At 47.8% G+C, this 19,595-nt stretch overlaps 1 protein-coding gene across 2 annotated transcripts in view; it reads left to right on the top strand.

Annotated features, from left to right (window-relative positions):
• The window catches only part of LOC135563076 (guanine nucleotide-binding protein G(olf) subunit alpha), a 140,329-nt gene that overhangs the window by 60,855 nt on the left and 59,879 nt on the right, over window positions 1-19,595 (top strand). For both annotated transcript variants that reach the window (XM_065005985.1, XM_065005986.1), the window contains exon 5: window positions 9,916-10,013. In XM_065005985.1, coding sequence (XP_064862057.1) covers window positions 9,916-10,013 — 98 coding nt within the window. The remainder of the gene's footprint in view (window positions 1-9,915; window positions 10,014-19,595) is intronic.

Below are 19,595 nucleotides of genomic sequence, written 5' to 3'. Positions count from 1 at the left end.
ATCAAACGATACCAAGTTGACAGTTAACTGACCCGCCAAAGGCCCAATCTCCACAGGGTGTCGCAGCATAAAGGCTTTGTGTGGAGGACCGTTGAAAATAAGACATCATTCCAGAGAAGACGGAACCCCTTTCTTTGAAATAGTCATTTAGAGTTCACCCTGTCCAGATACAAGTTACCACAGAGATCACACATCCATATAGACAGCATCAGAGTTCTCCTCAGAGAACATGTCTGATAACAGACATGGATTATATAACGATTATTCTGTCACAATAGTCAGTCCTCTGGATACTGTAACAGAGATGTACATTTTTGGCCCGTCAGAGATGAAAGGGCCCTTTGTGCATTCCTTGTGTTCCTGGACAATTTGCCATGCAGCTCCAGGTGACAGAGAGCACATCAATTAGGGCTGAGCAAGATAACCAATGGCAGCAAACAAGTTTGTCTAGCTAGAGCGAGTCGGTTTATCTACTTCCTCTCTCTACCTCTGTGCCACACCCAAACTGGTTACACACGTCGTCCCCTGCTCCTCTCCACCCCCACTCCCAGAGCTCCGCTGATTTTATTTTTGGTTGCATCCAAAATCGTATTTAAACTAATTGAATGTTAGCTAGTTGAAATGGCCATGGTTTTATGCTACGTAGCCACTTTAGCAGAATTTTTTTTTAAATTATTTTTTTTAAACGGTCAATCGCTTAATATTTTAAGTCGTCTCCGAGTCAAATTTGTGACAGGCCTAGTTATGACTCGGTTATAAAACGGCCGTCTAGGTCATTCCTTCCTCGTATTAGCTTTTTATTCAGGCCCACATACAGGGCTTTCAGAAAATATTTCCACCCTTAGCCTTTTTTCCACATGTTGTGTAACAAAGTGGGATTCAAATGGAAAAAAAGGTGAAAATAAAATTTAACATTTTTGTTAAAAAAAATAATATATATATATATATATATTTAGTATTAAACCCCCTGAGTCAATACATTTTTAGAATCACCTTTCTGAGGAAGTCTCTTAAGAGCGTTCCACACCTGGATTGACTAACATTTGCCCTTTTTTAAAAATACTTTTCAAGCTCTTTCAAATGCTTTGTTGATCGTTGCTTTGACAACCAATTTCAGGTCTTGCCGTAGATTTTCAAATGGATTTAAGTCAAAAACTATAAGTCGACCGCTGTCTTCTTGGTAAGCAACTCGATTTGGCCTTGTATTTTATGTCGCTGTTCAACTGAAAGGTGAATTCGACTCCCGGACTCGGGAAAGTGGACTCGACCAGGCTTTCTAGGATTTTTGCCTCTGCAAAACCTGCAGAGGTTACGCGACTCGAGTCATGTGACATTAAATCTGACTAGTCGAAGTGTTGTCTTCTCTTCCTTAGGTTGTTTTTCTTTCAATTGCTATGTTTGAGTTGTCTTGTGAACAAAACAACGTAAACAGCCTATAAACACAGAGGCAGTGTCTCACTTCAGGAGAACCAGCTTGTGTGCCTGTGAGTAGTACTTCTAAAAACACATCTTTCCCTCTACTCTCTCTCGGCTCTTCAGGTGCCCCCAGCCAGGGAGTGTAGCAGCGTGAGGTGGAAAAGGCTATTCAGGATTCCTAGTTCTTTGACTTTGTGAGATTCATTTACCAGCTATGAAACAAAAATGGCGGAAATACTTTGAAAACAACAAATGCAGCATTTTATATTAAAGTAAATGTGATCTTGCTTAAAAAAATAATTTGTGCTTATTTTTGATTTAACTCGGCAAGTCAGTTAAGAAGAAAATTCTTATTTACAATGACGGCCTACCAAAAGGCCTCCTGCGGGGACGGGAGATATAAAATACATGAGATAAAAATATAGGACCAAACACACGACAAGAGAGACAACACTACATAAAGAGAGACAACACTACATAAAGAGAGACCTAAGACAACAACACAGCATGACAACACTACATAAAGAGAGACAACACTACATAAAGAGAGACAACACTACATAAAGAGAGACAACACTACATAAAGAGAGACCTAAGACAACAACACATCACGACAAGAGAGACAACACTACATAAAGAGAGACAACACTACATAAAGAGAGACAACACTACATAAAGAGAGACCTAAGACAACAACACATCACGACAAGAGAGACAACACTACATAAAGAGAGACAACACTACATAAAGAGAGACAACACTACATAAAGAGAGACAACACTACATAAAGAGAGACCTAAGACAACACAGCATGGTAGCAATACATGACAACACTACATAAAGAGAGACAACACTACATAAAGAGAGACAACACTACATAAAGAGAGACCTAAGACAACAACACAGCATGACAAGAGAGACAACACTACATAAAGAGAGACAACACTACATAAAGAGAGACAACACTACATAAAGAGAGACAACACTACATAAAGAGAGACAACACAACATAAAGAGAGACAACACTACATAAAGAGAGACAACACTACATAAAGAGAGACAACACTACATAAAGAGAGACAACACTACATAAAGAGAGACAACACAACATAAAGAGAGACAACACAACATAAAGAGAGACAACACTACATAAAGAGAGACAACACTACATAAAGAGAGACAACACTACATAAAGAGAGACAACACAACATAAAGAGAGACAACACTACATAAAGAGAGACAACACTACATAAAGAGAGACCTAAGACAACAACACATCACGACAAGAGAGACAACACTACATAAAGAGAGACAACACTACATAAAGAGAGACAACACTACATAAAGAGAGACAACACTACATAAAGAGAGACAACACTACATAAAGAGAGACCTAAGACAACAACACATCACGACAAGAGAGACAACACTACATAAAGAGAGACAACACTACATAAAGAGAGACAACACTACATAAAGAGAGACAACACTACATAAAGAGAGACCTAAGACAACAACACAGCATGGTAGCAGCACATGACAACACAGCATGACAACACAGCATGGTAGCAACACATGACAACACAGCATGACAACACAGCATGACAACACAGCATGACAACACAGCATGGTAGCAACACAACATGACAACACAGCATGGTAGCAGCACATGACAACACAGCATGGTAGCAATACATGACAACACAGCATGGTAGCAACACATGACAACACAGCATGACAACACAGCATGGTAGCAACACATGACAACACAGCATGACAACACAGCATGGTAGCAACACAACATGACAACACAGCATGGTAGCAACACATGACAACACAGCATGGTAGCAACACAACATGACAACACAGCATGGCAGCAACACATGACAACACAGCATGGTAGCAACACATGACAACACAGCATGACAACACAGCATGGCAGCAACACATGACAACACAGCATGGTAGCAACACATGACAACACAGCATGGTAGCAATACATGACAACACAGCATGGTAGCAACACATGACAACACAGCATGACAACACAGCATGGTAGCAACACAACATGACAACACAGCATGGTAGCAACACATGACAACACAGCATGGTAGCAACACAACATGACAACACAGCATGGCAGCAACACATGACAACACAGCATGGTAGCAACACATGACAACACAGCATGACAACACAGCATGGCAGCAACACATGACAACACAGCATGGTAGCAACACATGACAACATAGCATGGCAGCAACACATGACAACACAACATGGCAGCAACACAGCATGACAACAACACATGACAACACAGCATGGCAGAAACACATGACAACACTGCATGGTAGCAACACATGACAACACAGCATGGTAGCAACACAGCATGGCAGCAACACATGACAACACAGCATGGTAGCAACACAGCATGACAACAACACATGACAACACAGCATGGCAGAAACACATGACAACACAGCATGGTAGCAACACATGACAACACAGCATGACAACAACACATGACAACACAGCATGACAACAACACATGACAACACAGCATGGCAGCAACACATGACAACACAGCATGGTAGCAACACAGCATGACAACAACACATGACAACACAGCATGGTAGCAACACATGACAACACAGCATGGTAGCAACACAGCATGACAACAACACATGACAACACAGCATGGTAGCAACACAACATGACAACACAGCATGGCAGCAACACATGACAACACAGCATGGTAGCAACACATGACAACACAGCATGACAACACAGCATGGCAGCAACACATGACAACACAGCATGGTAGCAACACATGACAACATAGCATGGCAGCAACACATGACAACACAACATGGCAGCAACACAGCATGACAACAACACATGACAACACAGCATGGCAGAAACACATGACAACACAGCATGGCAACAACACATGACAACACAGCATGGTAGCAACACAGCATGGCAGCAACACATGACAACACAGCATGGCAACAACACATGACAACACAGCATGGTAGCAACACATGACTACACAGCATGGTAGCAACACAGCATGGTAGCAACACATGACTACACAGCATGGTAGCAACACAGCATGGTAGCAACACATGACTACACAGCATGGTAGCAACACAGCATGGTAGCAACACATGACTACACAGCATGGTAGCAACACAGCATGGTAGCAACACATGACAACACAGCATGGCAGTAACACATGACAACACAGCATGGTAGCAACACAGCATGACAACACAGCATGGCAGCAACACATGACAACACAGCATGGCAGCACAGCATGGTAGCAACACATGACAACACAGCATGGCAGCAACACAGCATGGCAGCAACACATGACAACACAGCATGACAACACAGCATGGTAGCAACACATGACAACACAGCATGGTAGCAACACATGACAACACATTTAAGGTTAGCAGTGTGGTTAAGGTTAGATTTTTTTTTTATGGCTTTAGTGAAGTGTGTGTGTGTGAGAGCAGCAGTTCTTTAAGGCACTGTAACAGTACATGTATTCAGCAGCTTGCTGTCACACGGCTCTGTGGAAAGAGCCCCCAGGAGTCATCTCTCTATTTCCCCCCCAAACCAAGGTGTTCTCTCGGGTTGGAGACATGGTACTGTAGGGGAGGCTGGGGTTGGAGGTACTGTAGGGGAGGCTGGGGTTGGAGGTACTGTAGGGGAGGCTGGGGTTGGAGGTACTGTAGGGGAGGCTGGGGTTGGAGATGTGGTACTGTAGGGGAGGCTGGGATTGGAGACACTGTAGGGGAGGCTGGGGTTGGAGGTACTGTAGGGGAGGCTGGGGTTGGAGGTACTGTAGGGAGGCTGGGGTTGGAGGTACTGTAGGAGAGGCTGGGGTTAGAGATGTGGTACTGTAGGGGATGCTGGGGTTGGAGATGTGGTACTGTAGGGGGAGGCTGGGGTTGGAGGTACTGTAGGAGAGGCTGGGGTTGGAGGTACTGTAGGAGAGGCTGGGGTTGGAGGTACCGTAGGGGAGGCTGGGGTTGGAGGTACTGTAGGGAGGCTGGGGTTGGAGATGTGGTACTGAAGGAGAGGCTGGGGTTGGAGACACTGTAGGGGAGGCTGGGGTTGGAGGTACTGTAGGGAGGCTGGGATTGGAGACACTGTAGGGGAGGCTGGGATTGGAGGTACTGTAGGGGAGGCTGGGGTTGGAGGTACTGTAGGGGAGGCTGGGGTTGGAGGTACTGTAGGAGAGGCTGGGGTTAGAGATGTGGTACTGTAGGGGATGCTGGGGTTGGAGATGTGGTACTGTAGGGGAGGCTGGGGTTGGAGGTACTGTAGGAGAGGCTGGGGTTGGAGGTACTGTAGGAGAGGCTGGGGTTGGAGGTACTGTAGGGGAGGCTGGGGTTGGAGGTACTGTAGGGGAGGCTGGGGTTGGAGATGTGGTACTGAAGGAGAGGCTGGGGTTGGAGACACTGTAGGGGAGGCTGGGGTTGGAGGTACTGTAGGGGAGGCTGGGGTTGGAGACGTGGTACTGTAGGGAGGTTGGAGATGTGGTACTGAAGGGGAGGCTGGGGTTGGAGACATGGTACTGTAGGGAGGCTGGGATTGGAGACACTGTAGGGGAGGCTGGGGTTGGAGGTACTGTAGGGGAGGCTGGGGTTGGAGGTACTGTAGGGGAGGCTGGGGTTGGAGGTACTGTAGGGGAGGCTGGGGTTGGAGGTACTGTAGGGGAGGCTGGGGTTGGAGGTACTGTAGGGGAGGCTGGGGTTGAGACGTGGTACTGTAGGGGAGGCTGGGGTTGGAGACATGGTACTGTAGGGGAGGCTGGGGTTGGAGACATGGTACTGTAGGGGAGGCTGGGGTTGGAGGTACTGTAGGGGAGGTTGGGGTTGGAGGTACTGTAGGGGAGGCTGGGGTTGGAGGTACTGTAGGGGAGGCTGGGGTTGGAGACGTGGTACTGAAGGGGAGGCTGGGGTTGGAGGTACTGTAGGGAGGCTGGGGTTGGAGGTACTGTAGGGGAGGCTGGGGTTGGAGGTACTGTAGGGAGGCTGGGGTTGGAGGTACTGTAGGGAGGCTGGGGTTGGAGACGTGGTACTGTAGGGGAGACTGGGGTTGGAGGTACTGTAGGGGAGGTTGGGGTTGGAGATGTGGTACTGAAGGGGAGGCTGGGGTTGGAGGTACTGTAGGGGAGGTTGGGGTTGGAGATGTGGTACTGAAGGGGAGGCTGGGGTTGGAGGTACTGTAGGGGAGGTTGGGGTTGGAGATGTGGTACTGAAGGGGAGGCTGGGGTTGGAGATGTGGTACTGAAGGAGAGGCTGGGGTTGGAGACACTGTAGGGGAGGCTGGGGTTGGAGGTACTGTAGGGGAGGCTGGGGTTGGAGACGTGGTACTGTAGGGGAGGTTGGAGATGTGGTACTGAAGGGGAGGCTGGGGTTGGAGACGTGGTACTGTAGGGGAGGCTGGGATTGGAGACACTGTAGGGGAGGCTGGGGTTGGAGGTACTGTAGGGGAGGCTGGGGTTGGAGGTACTGTAGGGAGGCTGGGGTTGGAGGTACTGTAGGGGAGGCTGGGGTTGGAGGTACTGTAGGGAGGCTGGGGTTGGAGGTACTGTAGGGAGGCTGGGGTTGGAGACGTGGTACTGTAGGGGAGGCTGGGGTTGGAGACATGGTACTGTAGGGGAGGCTGGGGTTGGAGACATGGTACTGTAGGGGAGGCTGGGGTTGGAGGTACTGTAGGGAGGTTGGGGTTGGAGGTACTGTAGGGGAGGCTGGGGTTGGAGGTACTGTAGGGGAGGCTGGGGTTGGAGACATGGTACTGAAGGGGAGGCTGGGGTTGGAGGTACTGTAGGGAGGCTGGGGTTGGAGGTACTGTAGGGGAGGCTGGGGTTGGAGGTACTGTAGGGGAGGCTGGGGTTGGAGGTACTGTAGGGGAGGCTGGGGTTGGAGACGTGGTACTGTAGGGGAGACTGGGGTTGGAGGTACTGTAGGGGAGGTTGGGGTTGGAGATGTGGTACTGAAGGGGAGGCTGGGGTTGGAGGTACTGTAGGGGAGGTTGGGGTTGGAGATGTGGTACTGAAGGGGAGGCTGGGGTTGGAGGTACTGTAGGGGAGGTTGGGGTTGGAGATGTGGTACTGAAGGGGAGGTTGGAGATGTGGTACTGAAGGGGAGGCTGGGGTTGGAGACACGGTACTGTAGTTAATGTGTATATTTTGTCAGTGAAAAAGCAAGTGCCATTTAAAATGACTTTATTGACACTGTAGTATCCACTGGTTATATTATAACGTAGCATGGCCTTGTTGTTGTGTAAATTTAGCAGACAAGAGACTCTTATTTCCTGAGCCCTTGTCACAATCAAGACACATTTTATAGAAGGAAAAAAACTTAATATCACAGAATAAATTGGAACAGAATATTTTTACAAATGTAGCTACAGTATCTACAGATATCTAGAATGTTCAACAGTATGAATGTGTGGTATTCAAAATGGGGTGAAGCAAGAGTTAAACCATTTTTTAAAATTTAACCTTTATTTAACCAGGCAAGTCAGTTAAGAACAAATTCTTATTTTCAATGACGGCCTAGGAACAGTGGGTTAACTGCCTGTTCAGGGGCAGAATGACAGATTTGTACCTTGTCAGCTCGGGGGTTTGAACTTGCAACCTTCCGGTTACTAGTCCAACGCTCTAACCACTAGGATACCCTGCCACCTCTACACTCTAACCACTAGGCTACCCTACCACCTCTACACTCTAACCACTAGGCTACCCTGCCACCTCTACACTCTAACCACTAGGCTACCCTACCACCTCTACACTCTAACCACTAGGCTACCCTACCACCTCTACACTCTAACCACTAGGATACCCTGCCACCTCTACACTCTAACCACTAGGATACCCTGCCACCTCTACACTCTAACCACTAGGCTACCCTACCCAGTTTATTTTATTGTACAATAATACAAATGTTATTCATAAATAATTAGAACAATTATAATTTTATTGACTAAATGTGTGTATTGGTTCTCTTAATTTTGATAAGAGAGATGAAAGTGTAATTAATTTAAAGTTATTTGTTAATGTGATTTTTTTTTTAAACAATTTTATTTATATATATATATATATATATATTTTTTTTAAAGATTGTGTCATTTATATTTGGGGTGGAGTTACTTGAATTTTGGATGGTAAAAATGGGGTCCCCGTTGAAAAAGTTTGAATACCACCGGTGGTATAAATGAATGCCTGTCACTGTCTGTACAGACTGTATTATACACTGGTGGGCTTGGTTGAATGGCTCTGTTTTTAAATAAGCTTGTTGCCACTAAACGTGTGTGTTTCCCCTTCATAACCACCTGTAGCTTATGGTAATACAATGTCATTGATGAATTGTTTGTGATGTCTGGTCATCTCCTCACCTTCCTTCTCTCTGTCTGGTCATCTCCTCACCACCTTCCTTCGCTCGGCCTGGTCATCTCCTCACCTCCTTCCTTCGCTCGGCCTGGTCATCTCCTCACCTCCTTCCTTCTCTCTGCCTGGTCATCTCCTCACCTCCTTCCTTCTCTCTGCCTGGTCATCTCCTCACCTCCTTCCTTCTCTCTGCCTGGTCATCTCCTCACCTCCTTCCTTCTCTCTGCCTGGTCATCTCCTCACCTCCTTCCTTCTCTCTGCCTGGTCATCTCCTCACCTCCTTCCTTCTCTCTGCCTGGTCATCTCCTCACCTCCTTCCTTCTCTCTGCCTGGACATCTCCTCACCTCCTTCCTTCTCTCTGCCTGGACATCTCCTCACCTCCTTCCTTCTCTCTGTCTGGTCATCTCCTCACCACCTTCCTTCTCTCTGTCTGGTCATCTCCTCACCACCTTCCTTCTCTCTGCCTGGTCATCTCCTCACCTCCTTCCTTCTCTCTGCCTGGTCATCTCCTCACCTCTTTCCTTCTCTCTGCCTGGTCATCTCCTCACCTCCTTCCTTCGCTCTGCCTGGTCATCTCCTCACCTCTTTCCTTCTCTCTGTCTGGTCATCTCCTCACCTCTTTCCTTCTCTCTGCCTGGTCATCTCCTCACCTCCTTCCTTCTCTCTGTCTGGTCATCTCCTCACCTCCTTCCTTCGCTCTGCCTGGTCATCTCCTCACCTCTTTCCTTCTCTCTGCCTGGTCATCTCCTCACCTCCTTCCTTCTCTCTGTCTGGTCATCTCCTCACCTCCTTCCTTCTCTCTGCCTGGTCATCTCCTCACCTCCTTCCTTCGCTCTGCCTGGTCATCTCCTCACCTCTTTCCTTCTCTCTGCCTGGTCATCTCCTCACCTCCTTCCTTCTCTCTGTCTGGTCATCTCCTCACCTCCTTCCTTCTCTCTGCCTGGACATCTCCTCACCTCCTTCCTTCTCTCTGTCTGGTCATCTCCTCACCTCCTTCCTTCTCTCTGCCTGGACATCTCCTCACCTCCTTCCTTCTCTCTGCCTGGTCATCTCCTCACCTCCTTCCTTCTCTCTGCCCTCTGTCCAGGAGTTCTTTGATCATGCCAAGAAGCTGTGGGATGACGAGGGAGTGAAGGCGTGCTTCGAGAGATCCAACGAGTACCAGCTCATCGACTGTGCACAATAGTAAGTTCTGTCTCCATCACAAAGCATTGTTGGTTTGGTTGGTTGTGGGAGCTCCTAAAGATAAGCCTAGCCATCAGTTGGTTGTGGGAGCTCCTAAAGATAAGCCTAGCTTATCAGTTGGTTGTGGGAGCTCCTAAAGATAAGCCTAGCTTATCAGTTGGTTGTGGGAGCTCCTAAAGATAAGCATAGCCATCAGTTGGTTGTGGGAGCTCCTAAAGATAAGCCTAGCTTATCAGTTGGTTGTGGGAGCTCCTAAAGATAAGCCTAGCTTATCAGTTGGTTGTGGGAGCTCCTAAAGATAAGCATAGCCATCAGTTGGTTGTGGGAGCTCCTAAAGATAAGCCTAGCTTATCAGTTGGTTGTGGGAGCTCCTAAAGATAACCGTCTGCATGTGTGATGTGTGGCGCTTGGGGATGTGACGTGGTGATGGGAGTCTGTGAGTCATGCTACTACAACGGTTAGTCTGCTGTCACTTCTTTAGCTTTGCCTTTGCAGGTCATGTCCTTTCTGGCCAGTGTTGACGGCTTCACAGATTGTAACCATGTTGCGAATATCTGATACAGATGCATGTTTGTCTTAAATGGAGCCCTTTGGGGCTCTGGTCTATAGTAGTGACCTTTATAGTGAATAGGGTTCTGGTCTATAGTAGTGCACTATATAGGGAATAGGGCTCTGGTCTAAAGTAGTGCACTATATAGGGAATAGGGCTCTGGTCTAAAGTAGTGCACTATATAGGGAATAGGTTGGCATAGGGCTCTGGTCTAAAGTAGTGCACTATATAGGAAATAGGTTGGCATAGGGCTCTGGTCTACAGTAGTGCACTATATAGGGTGGCATAGGGCTCTGGTCTAAAGTAGTGCACTATATAGTGTGGCATAGGGCTCTGGTCTAAAGTAGTGCACTATATATGGAATAGGGTGTCAAACTAGTCAGTCATATGTGTCTCTGTGACTTGCTGAGTGTAAAATTGAATAAAACGTGTACGCCTACTTTACGGTAGTGGCAGCATGGCGTTGTACTGTAGGGTTGTACTGTAGGGTTGTACTGTAGGGTTGTACTGTAGAGTTGTACTGTAGGGTTGTACTGTAGGGTTGTACTGTAGAGTTGTACTGTAGGGTTGTACTGTAGGGTTTATACGGTAGGGTTGTACTGTAGAGTTGTACTGTAAGGTTGTACTGTAGGGTTGTACTGTAGAGTTGTACTGTAGGGTTGTACTGTAGGGTTGTACTGTAGGGTTGTACTGTAGGGTTGTACTGTAGGGTTGTACTGTAGGGTTTATACTGTAGGGTTTATACGGTAGGGTTGTACGGTAGGGTTGTACGGTAGGGTTGTACTGTAGGGTTGTACTGTAGGGTTTATACGGTAGGGTTGTACTGTAGAGTTGTACTGTAGGGTTGTACTGTAGGGTTGTACTGTAGGGTTGTACTGTAGAGTTGTACTGTAGGGTTGTACTGTAGAGTTGTACTGTAGGGTTGTACTGTAGGGTTGTACTGTAGGGTTTATACGGTAGGGTTGTACTGTAGGGTTGTACTGTAGAGTTGTACTGTAGAGTTGTACTGTAGGGTTGTACTGTAGGGTTGTACTGTAGAGTTGTACTGTAGAGTTGTACTGTAGGGTTGTACTGTAGGGTTGTACTGTAGGGTTTATACGGTAGGGTTGTACTGTAGGGTTGTACTGTAGGGTTGTACTGTAGGGTTTATACGGTAGGGTTGTACTGTAGGGTTGTACTGTAGGGTTTATACGGTAGGGTTGTACTGTAGGGTTGTAGGGTTGTACTGTAGGGTCGTACGGTAAGGGTAGTAGACCTTACAGTGAAATGCTGAATACAACAGGTGTAGTAGACCTGACAGTGAAATGCTGAATACAACAGGTGTAGTAGACCTCACAGTGAAATGCCGAATACAACAGGTGTAGTAGACCTTACAGTGAAATGCTGAATACAACAGGTGTAGTAGACCTTACAGTGAAATGCTGAATACAACAGGTGTAGTAGACCTTAAGGTGAAATGCTGAATACAACAGGTGTAGTAGACCTTACAGTGAAATGCTGAATACAACAGGTGTAGTAGACCTTACAGTGAAATGCTGAATACAACAGGTGTAGTAGACCCTAAGGTGAAATGCTGAATACAACAGGTGTAGTAGACCTTAAGGTGAAATGCTGAATACAACAGGTGTAGTAGACCTTACAGTGAAATGCTGAATACAACAGGTGTAGTAGACCTTACAGTGAAATGCTGAATACAACAGGTGTAGTAGACCTCACAGTGAAATGCTGAATACAACAGGTGTAGTAGACCTTACAGTGAAATGCTGAATACAACAGGTGTAGTAGACCTTACAGTGAAATGCTGAATACAACAGGTGTAGTAGACCTTACAGTGAAATGCTGAATACAACAGGTGTAGTAGACCTTACAGTGAAATGCTGAATACAACAGGTGTAGTAGACCTCACAGTGAAATGCTGAATACAACAGGTGTAGTAGACCTCACAGTGAAATGCTGAATACAACAGGTGTAGTAGACCTTACAGTGAAATGCTGAATACAACAGGTGTAGTAGACCTCACAGTGAAATGATGAATACAACAGGTGTAGTAGACCTTAAGGTGAAATGCTGAATACAACAGGTGTAGTAGACCTTAAGGTGAAATGCTGAATACAACAGGTGTAGTAGACCTTACAGTGAAATGATGAATACAACAGGTGTAGTAGACCTTACAGTGAAATGATGAATACAACAGGTGTAGTAGACCTCACAGTGAAATGCTGAATACAACAGGTGTAGGAGACCTCACAGTGAAATGCTGAATACAACAGGTGTAGGAGACCTTACAGTGAAATGCTGAATACAACAGGTGTAGTAGACCTTACAGTGAAATGCCGAACACAACCTTAAGGTGAAATGTTGATTTACAAGCCTTTAACCAACAGTGCAGTTTCAAAAAAGTATGGATAAGAAGAAGCAATTAGAAGTAACAAATAATTAAAGAGAAGCAGTAAAATAACAATAGGGAGGCTATATACAGGGTATTACGGTACAGAGTCAATGTGGAGGCTATATACAGGGTGTTACGGTACTGAGTCAATGTGGAGGCTATATACAGGGTGTTACGGTACTGAGTCAATGTGGAGGCTATATACAGGGTGTTACGGTAAAGAGTCAATGTGGAGGCTATATACAGGGTATTACGGTATAGAGTCAATATGGAGGCTATATACAGGGTATTACGGTACAGAGTCAATGTGGAGGCTATATACAGGGTATTACGGTACTGAGTCAATGTGGAGGCTATATACAGGGGGTACCGGTACAGAGTCAATGTGGAGGCTATATACAGGGTATTACGGTACTGAGTCAATGTGGAGGCTATATACAGGGTGTTACGGTACTGAGTCAATGTGGAGGCTATATACAGGGGGTACCGGTTCAGAGTCAATGTGGAGGCTATATACAGGGTGTTACGGTACTGAGTCAATGTGGAGGCTATATACAGGGGGTACCGGTTCAGAGTCAATGTGTGGGAGCACCAGTTAGTTGAGGTAATATGTACATGTAGGTAGAGTTATTAAAGTGACTATTCATAGATGACAACTGAGAGTAGCAGCGGTGTGAGAGGGGGAGGGGCAATGCAAATAGTCTGGGTAGTCATTTTGATTTGGTGTTCAGGAGTCTTATGGCTTGGGGATAGAAGCTGTTTAGAAGCCTCTTGGCCCTAGACTTGGCGCTCCGGTACCGCTTGCCGTGCGTTAGCAGAGAGAACAGTCTGTGACTAGGGTGGCTGGAGTCTTTGACCATTTTTAGGGCCTTCCTCTGACACCGCCTGGTATAGAGGTACACAGTCCATGTTTCGAGGGTTAAAAATCCTTCTTTAACCCGTCCCCTCCCCTTCATCTACATGTCTCCTCCCCTTCATCTACATGTCTCCTCCCCTTCATCTACATGTCTCCTCCCCTTCATCTACATGTCCCCTCCCGTTCATCTACATGTCTCCTCCCCTTCATCTACATGTCCCCTCCCCTTCATCTACACTGATTGAAGTGGATTTAACAAGTGACATCAATAAGGGATCATATCTTTCACCTGGATTCACCTGGTCAGTCTACGAGATGGAAAGAGCAGTTGTTCTTAATGTTTTATATACCCAGTGTATATTTAGTCAATAAAAAAGCAAGTGCCATTTTAAGATTTAATTGATTGAAACCGTAATATCCACTGGTTTTGTAAATTTAGCAGACGAGACTTATTTCCTGAGCCCCTTGTCACGGTCAAGACACAAAAAAATAAAACATGATGTAATATCACAGAATTAAAAATGGAACTGAATATTTTTTCCAAATTAATAAAATTGCCTTGTGTGAAATCACATCCATTGCCTGGAACAGTTATTTAAAGAGCTGAGCGACAAACGGAAATCTGTTTATTTTTAAATTAATTTTCTCGATAAACAGATATTCAATTTAGATTATTCTGCCTGTTCCTTGTACTTAAATTTTTAAATTTTTAAATTTTTTAAGTATGGATGAACAATTCCACTTTGAACACTGATGGGGATGAATTATGGATTAAGGATATCGATTTGGTGAGTTAGACCTAGGCTTAAAGATTCAGATGAAAATACACTCCTTTTTTTCAAACTGTTTTTGCATATTTTCAGTGTGGAATCTATGTTATTATGGGGGGTTATAACCTAGGCTAACCAATTCTAAGTGGCACTAGTAGTTTGCAAAGTAGCATATGCGGAAAATAGACAAGACCGTTACAAAACTGCGGCTCGTTGTTAGAACACATGGTTTCCTACTTTGATCAACCAGTCCATTTTGAAATTGTGATAAAACTGTTGTCATTTGTCAAGGAATGTAGCTCTGTGTATCCTATCGGTTAGATGTGTTTTCTGTAGGCCTAACGGGAGCTTGTGTATCTGTCAGTTAGATGTGTTTTCTGTAGGCCTAACGGGAGCTTGTGTATCTGTCAGTTAGATGTGTTTTCTGTAGGCCTAACGGGAGCTTGTGTATCTGTCAGTTAGATGTGTTTTCTGTAGGCCTAACGGGAGCTTGTGTATCTGTCAGTTAGATGTGTTTTCTGTAGGCCTAACGGGAGCTTGTGTATCTGTCAGTTAGATGTGTTTTCTGTAGGCCTAACGGGAGCTTGTGTATCTGTCAGTTAGATGTGTTTTCTGTAGGCCTAACGGGAGCTTGTGTATCTGTCAGTTAGATGTGTTTTCTGTAGGCCTAACGGGAGCTTGTGTATCTGTCAGTTAGATGTGTTTTCTGTAGGCCTAACGGGAGCTTGTGTATCCCTCAGTTAGATGTGTTTTCTGTAGGCCTAACGGGAGCTTGTGTATCCGTCAGTTAGATGTGTTTTCTGTAGGCCTAACGGGAGCTTGTGTATCCGTCAGTTAGATGTGTTTTCTGTAGGCCTAACGGGAGCTTGTGTATCTGTCAGTTAGATGTGTTTTCTGTAGGCCTAACGGGAGCTTGAGTATCTGTCAGTTAGATGTGTTTTCTGTAGGCCTAACGGGAGCTTGTGTATCTGTCAGTTAGATGTGTTTTCTGTAGGCCTAACGGGAGCTTGTGTATCTGTCAGTTAGATGTGTTTTCTGTAGGCCTAACGGGAGCTTGTGTATCTGTAAGTTAGATGTGTTTTCTGTAGGCCTAACGGGAGCTTGTGTATCTGTCAGTTAGATGTGTTTTCTGTAGGCCTAACGGGAGCTTGTGTATCTGTCAGTTAGATGTGTTTTCTGTAGGCCTAACGGGAGCTTGTGTATCTGTCAGTTAGATGTGTTTTCTGTAGGCCTAACGGGAGCTTGTGTATCTGTCAGTTAGATGTGTTTTCTGTAGGCCTAACGGGAGCTTGTGTATCTGTCAGTTAGATGTGTTTTCTGTAGGCCTAACGGGAGCTTGTGTATCCGTCAGTTAGATGTGTTTTCTGTAGGCCTAACGGGAGCTTGTGTATCCGTCAGTTAGATGTGTTTTCTGTAGGCCTAACGGGAGCTTGTGTATCTGTCAGTTAGATGTGTTTTCTGTAGGCCTAACGGGAGCTTGTGTATCTGTCAGTTAGATGTGTTTTCTGTAGGCCTAACGGGAGCTTGTGTATCTGTCAGTTAGATGTGTTTTCTGTAGGCCTAACGTGACACTTTTTTTTGTGGTGTCCAACAAGTACACATGTACAAATGGGACACTAGAGTTAAAGCAAATGAACATGGTCTTGAAGACAACAACAGGTCACATTCCACCTAATAGTGTTGCAGTATTTGAATGTGATCTCTGGTTTGTTCGCATTCCATTCCAGGCTTAAACCCAGGCAGGTACGCACACACTATATATATATTATGGTGTGTGCATTTGACTGGGTTTAACCTTGGGTTTCCTGTGTGCCACAAGACAATCTTAGCAGGGGATGGGATGGGGCTAGAGCAGGGGATGGGATGGGGCTAGAGCAGGGGATGGGCTGGGGCTAGAGCAGGGGATGGGCTGGGGCTAGAGCAGGGGATGGGCTGGGGCTAGAGCAGGGGATGGGCTGGGGCTAGAGCAGGGGATGGGATGGGGTTAGAGCAGGGGATGGGGTGGGGCTAGAGCAGGGGATGGGCTGGGGCTAGAGCAGGGGATGGGCTGGGGCTAGAGCAGGGGATGGGGTGGGGTGGGGCTAGAGCAGGGGATGGGGTGGGGTGGGGCTAGAGCAGGGGATGGGCTGGGGCTAGAGCAGGGGATGGGGTGGGGCTAGAGCAGGGGATGGGCTGGGGCTAGAGTAGGGGATGGGCTGGGGCTAGAGCAGGGGATGGGATGGGGCTAGAGCAGGGGATGGGGTGGGGCTAGAGCAGGGGATGGGCTGGGGCTAGAGCAGGGGATGGGCTGGGGCTAGAGCAGGGGATGGGCTGGGGCTAGAGCAGGGGATGGGATGGGGCTAGAGCAGGGGATGGGCTGGGGCTAGAGCAGGGGATGGGGTGGGGCTAGAGCAGGGGATGGGGTGGGGCTAGAGCAGGGGATGGGATTGGGGCTAGAGCAGGGGATGGGATGGGGCTAGAGCAGGGGATGGGCTGGGGCTAGAGCAGGGGATGGGCTGGGGCTAGAGCAGGGGATGGGCTGGGGCTAGAGCAGGGGATGGGCTGGGGCTAGAGCAGGGGATGGGGTGGGGCTAGAGCAGGGGATGGGGTGGGGCTAGAGCAGGGGATGGGGCTAGAGTAGGAGATGGGATGGGGCTAGAGTAGGGGATGGGCTGGGGCTAGAGCAGGGGATGGGCTGGGGCTAGAGCAGGGGATGGGCTGGGGCTAGAGAAGGGGATGGGCTGGGGCTAGAGCAGGGGATGGGCTGGGGCTAGAGCAGGGGATGGGCTGGGGCTAGAGCAGGGGATGGGCTGGGGCTAGAGTAGAGTAGGGGATGGGGCTAGAGTAGAGTAGGGGATGGGGCTAGAGTAGAGTAGGGGATGGGGCTAGAGTAAAGTAGGGGATGGGGCTAGAGTAAAGTAGGGGATGGGGCTAGAGTAGGGGATGGGGCTAGAGTAGGGGATGGGGCTAGAGTAGGGGATGGGGCTAGAATAGGGGATGGGGCTAGAGTAGGGGATGGGGCTAGAGTAGGGATGGGATGGGGCTAGAGTAGGGGATGGGGCTAGAATAGGGGATGGGGCTAGAGTAGGGGATGGGCTGGGGCTAGAGTAGGGGATGTGGCTGGGGCTAGAGTAGGGGATGGGGCTAGACTAAAGTAGGGGATGGGGCTAGACTAAAGTAGGGGATGGGGCTAGAGTAAAGTAGGGTATGGGGCTAGAGTAAAGTAGGGGATGGGGCTAGAGTAAAGTATGGGGATGGGGCTAAAGAAGGGGATGGGATGGGGCTAGAGTAGGGGATGGGGCTAGAGAAGGAGATGGGATGCGGTTAGAGCAGGGGATGGGATGGGGCTAGAACAGGGGATGGGCTGGGGCTAGAGCAGGGGATGGGCTGGGGCTAGAGAAGGGGATGGGCTGGGGCTAGAGCAGGGGATGGGCTGGGGATGGGCTGGGGCTAGAGCAGGGGATGGGCTGGGGTTAGAGCAGGGGATGGGGCTAGAGTAGGGGATGGGATGGGGCTAGAGTAGAGTAGGGGATGGGGCTAGAGTAGAGTAGGGGCTAGAGTAGAGTATGGGATGGGGCTAGAATAGAGTATGGGATGGGGCTAGAATAGAGTATGGGATGGGGCTAGAATAGAGTAGGGATTGGGGCTAGAATAGAGTAGGGGATGGGGCTAGAGTAGGGGATGGGGCTAGAGTAAAGTAGGGTATGGGGCTAGAATAAAGTAGGGTATGGGGCTAGAGTAAAGTAGGGGATGGGGCTAGAGTAAAGTAGGGGATGGGGCTAGAGTAAATTAGTGGATGGGGCTAGAGTAGGGGATGGGATGGGTCTAGAGTAGGGGATGGGGTGGGGTTAGAGGGGGGTGGGGTTAGAGTAAAGTAGGGGATGGGGCTAGAGTAAAGTAGGGTATGGGGCTAGAACAGGGGATGGGGCTAGAGCAGGGGATGGGGCTAGAACAGGGGATGGGGCTAGAGCAGGGGATGGGATGGGGCTAGAGCAGGGGATGGGATGGGGCTAGAGCAGGGGATGGGGCTAGAATATGGGATGGGGTGGTGGTAGGGCTGTGTCTGGTGATATCTCTGGTGATGGGGTGGTGTAGTGGTAGGGCTGTGTCTGGTGATATCTCTGGTGATGGGGTGGTGTGGTCACGGGACTCCGTCAGCCGCCTGGGGCAGAGAAGCTTAAGAATGGTGCCTATTGTAAGACACGCAGGCAGGCAGTCCCTCTCCCTGTTCCCTTCTCTAGCCCATTCCCAGTTTTCCTAGCCTGTACTCTCTTCTTCTAGCTAGCCTGCTCTCCTAGCTAGCCTGTACTCTCTTCTCCTAGCTTGCCTGCTCTCTCTTCTCCTAGCTTGCCTGCTCTCTCTTCTCCTAGCTAGCCTGTACTCTCTTCTAGCTAGCCTGCTCTCCTAGCTAGCCTGTACTCTCTTCTTCTAGCCTGCCTGCTCTCTCTTCTTCTAGCTTGCCTGCTCTCTCTTCTTCTAGCTTGCCTGCTCTCTCTTCTTCTAGCTAGCCCGTAATCTCTTCTTCTAGCTAGCACGTACTCTCTTCTTCTAGCTAGCCTGCTCTCTCTTCTTCTAGCTAGCCTGCTCTCTCTTCTCCTAGCTAGCCTGTACTCTCTACTCCTAGCTAGCCTGCTCTCCTAGCTAGCCTGTACTCTCTTCTCCCAGCTTGTCTGTACTCTCTTCTCCTAGCTAGCCCGTACTCTCTTCTTCTAGCTAGCCTGTACTCTCTTCTCCTAGCTAGCCTGCTCTCCTAACTAGCCTGTTCTCCTAGCTAGCCTGTTCTCCTAGCTAGCCTGTTCTTCTAGCTAGCCTGTACTCTCTTCTCCTAGCTAGCATGTACTCTCTTCTCCTAGCTAGCCTGTACTCTCTTCTCCTAGCTAGCCTAGCTAGCCTGTACTCTCTTCTCCTAGCTAGCCTGCTCTCCTAGTTAGCCTGTACTCTCTTCTCCTAGCTAGCCTGTACTCTCTTCTCCTAGCTAGCCTGTACTCTCTTCTCCTAGCTAGCCTGTACTCTCTTCTCCTAGCTAGCCTGCTCTCTC

This window comes from Oncorhynchus nerka, linkage group LG20 (genome assembly GCF_034236695.1).
Source record: "Oncorhynchus nerka isolate Pitt River linkage group LG20, Oner_Uvic_2.0, whole genome shotgun sequence".
Taxonomy (NCBI): Eukaryota; Metazoa; Chordata; class Actinopteri; order Salmoniformes; family Salmonidae; genus Oncorhynchus; species Oncorhynchus nerka.
Note: the sequence above shows the minus strand (reverse complement) of the source record. Positions and strands in the feature narration are given on the sequence as shown.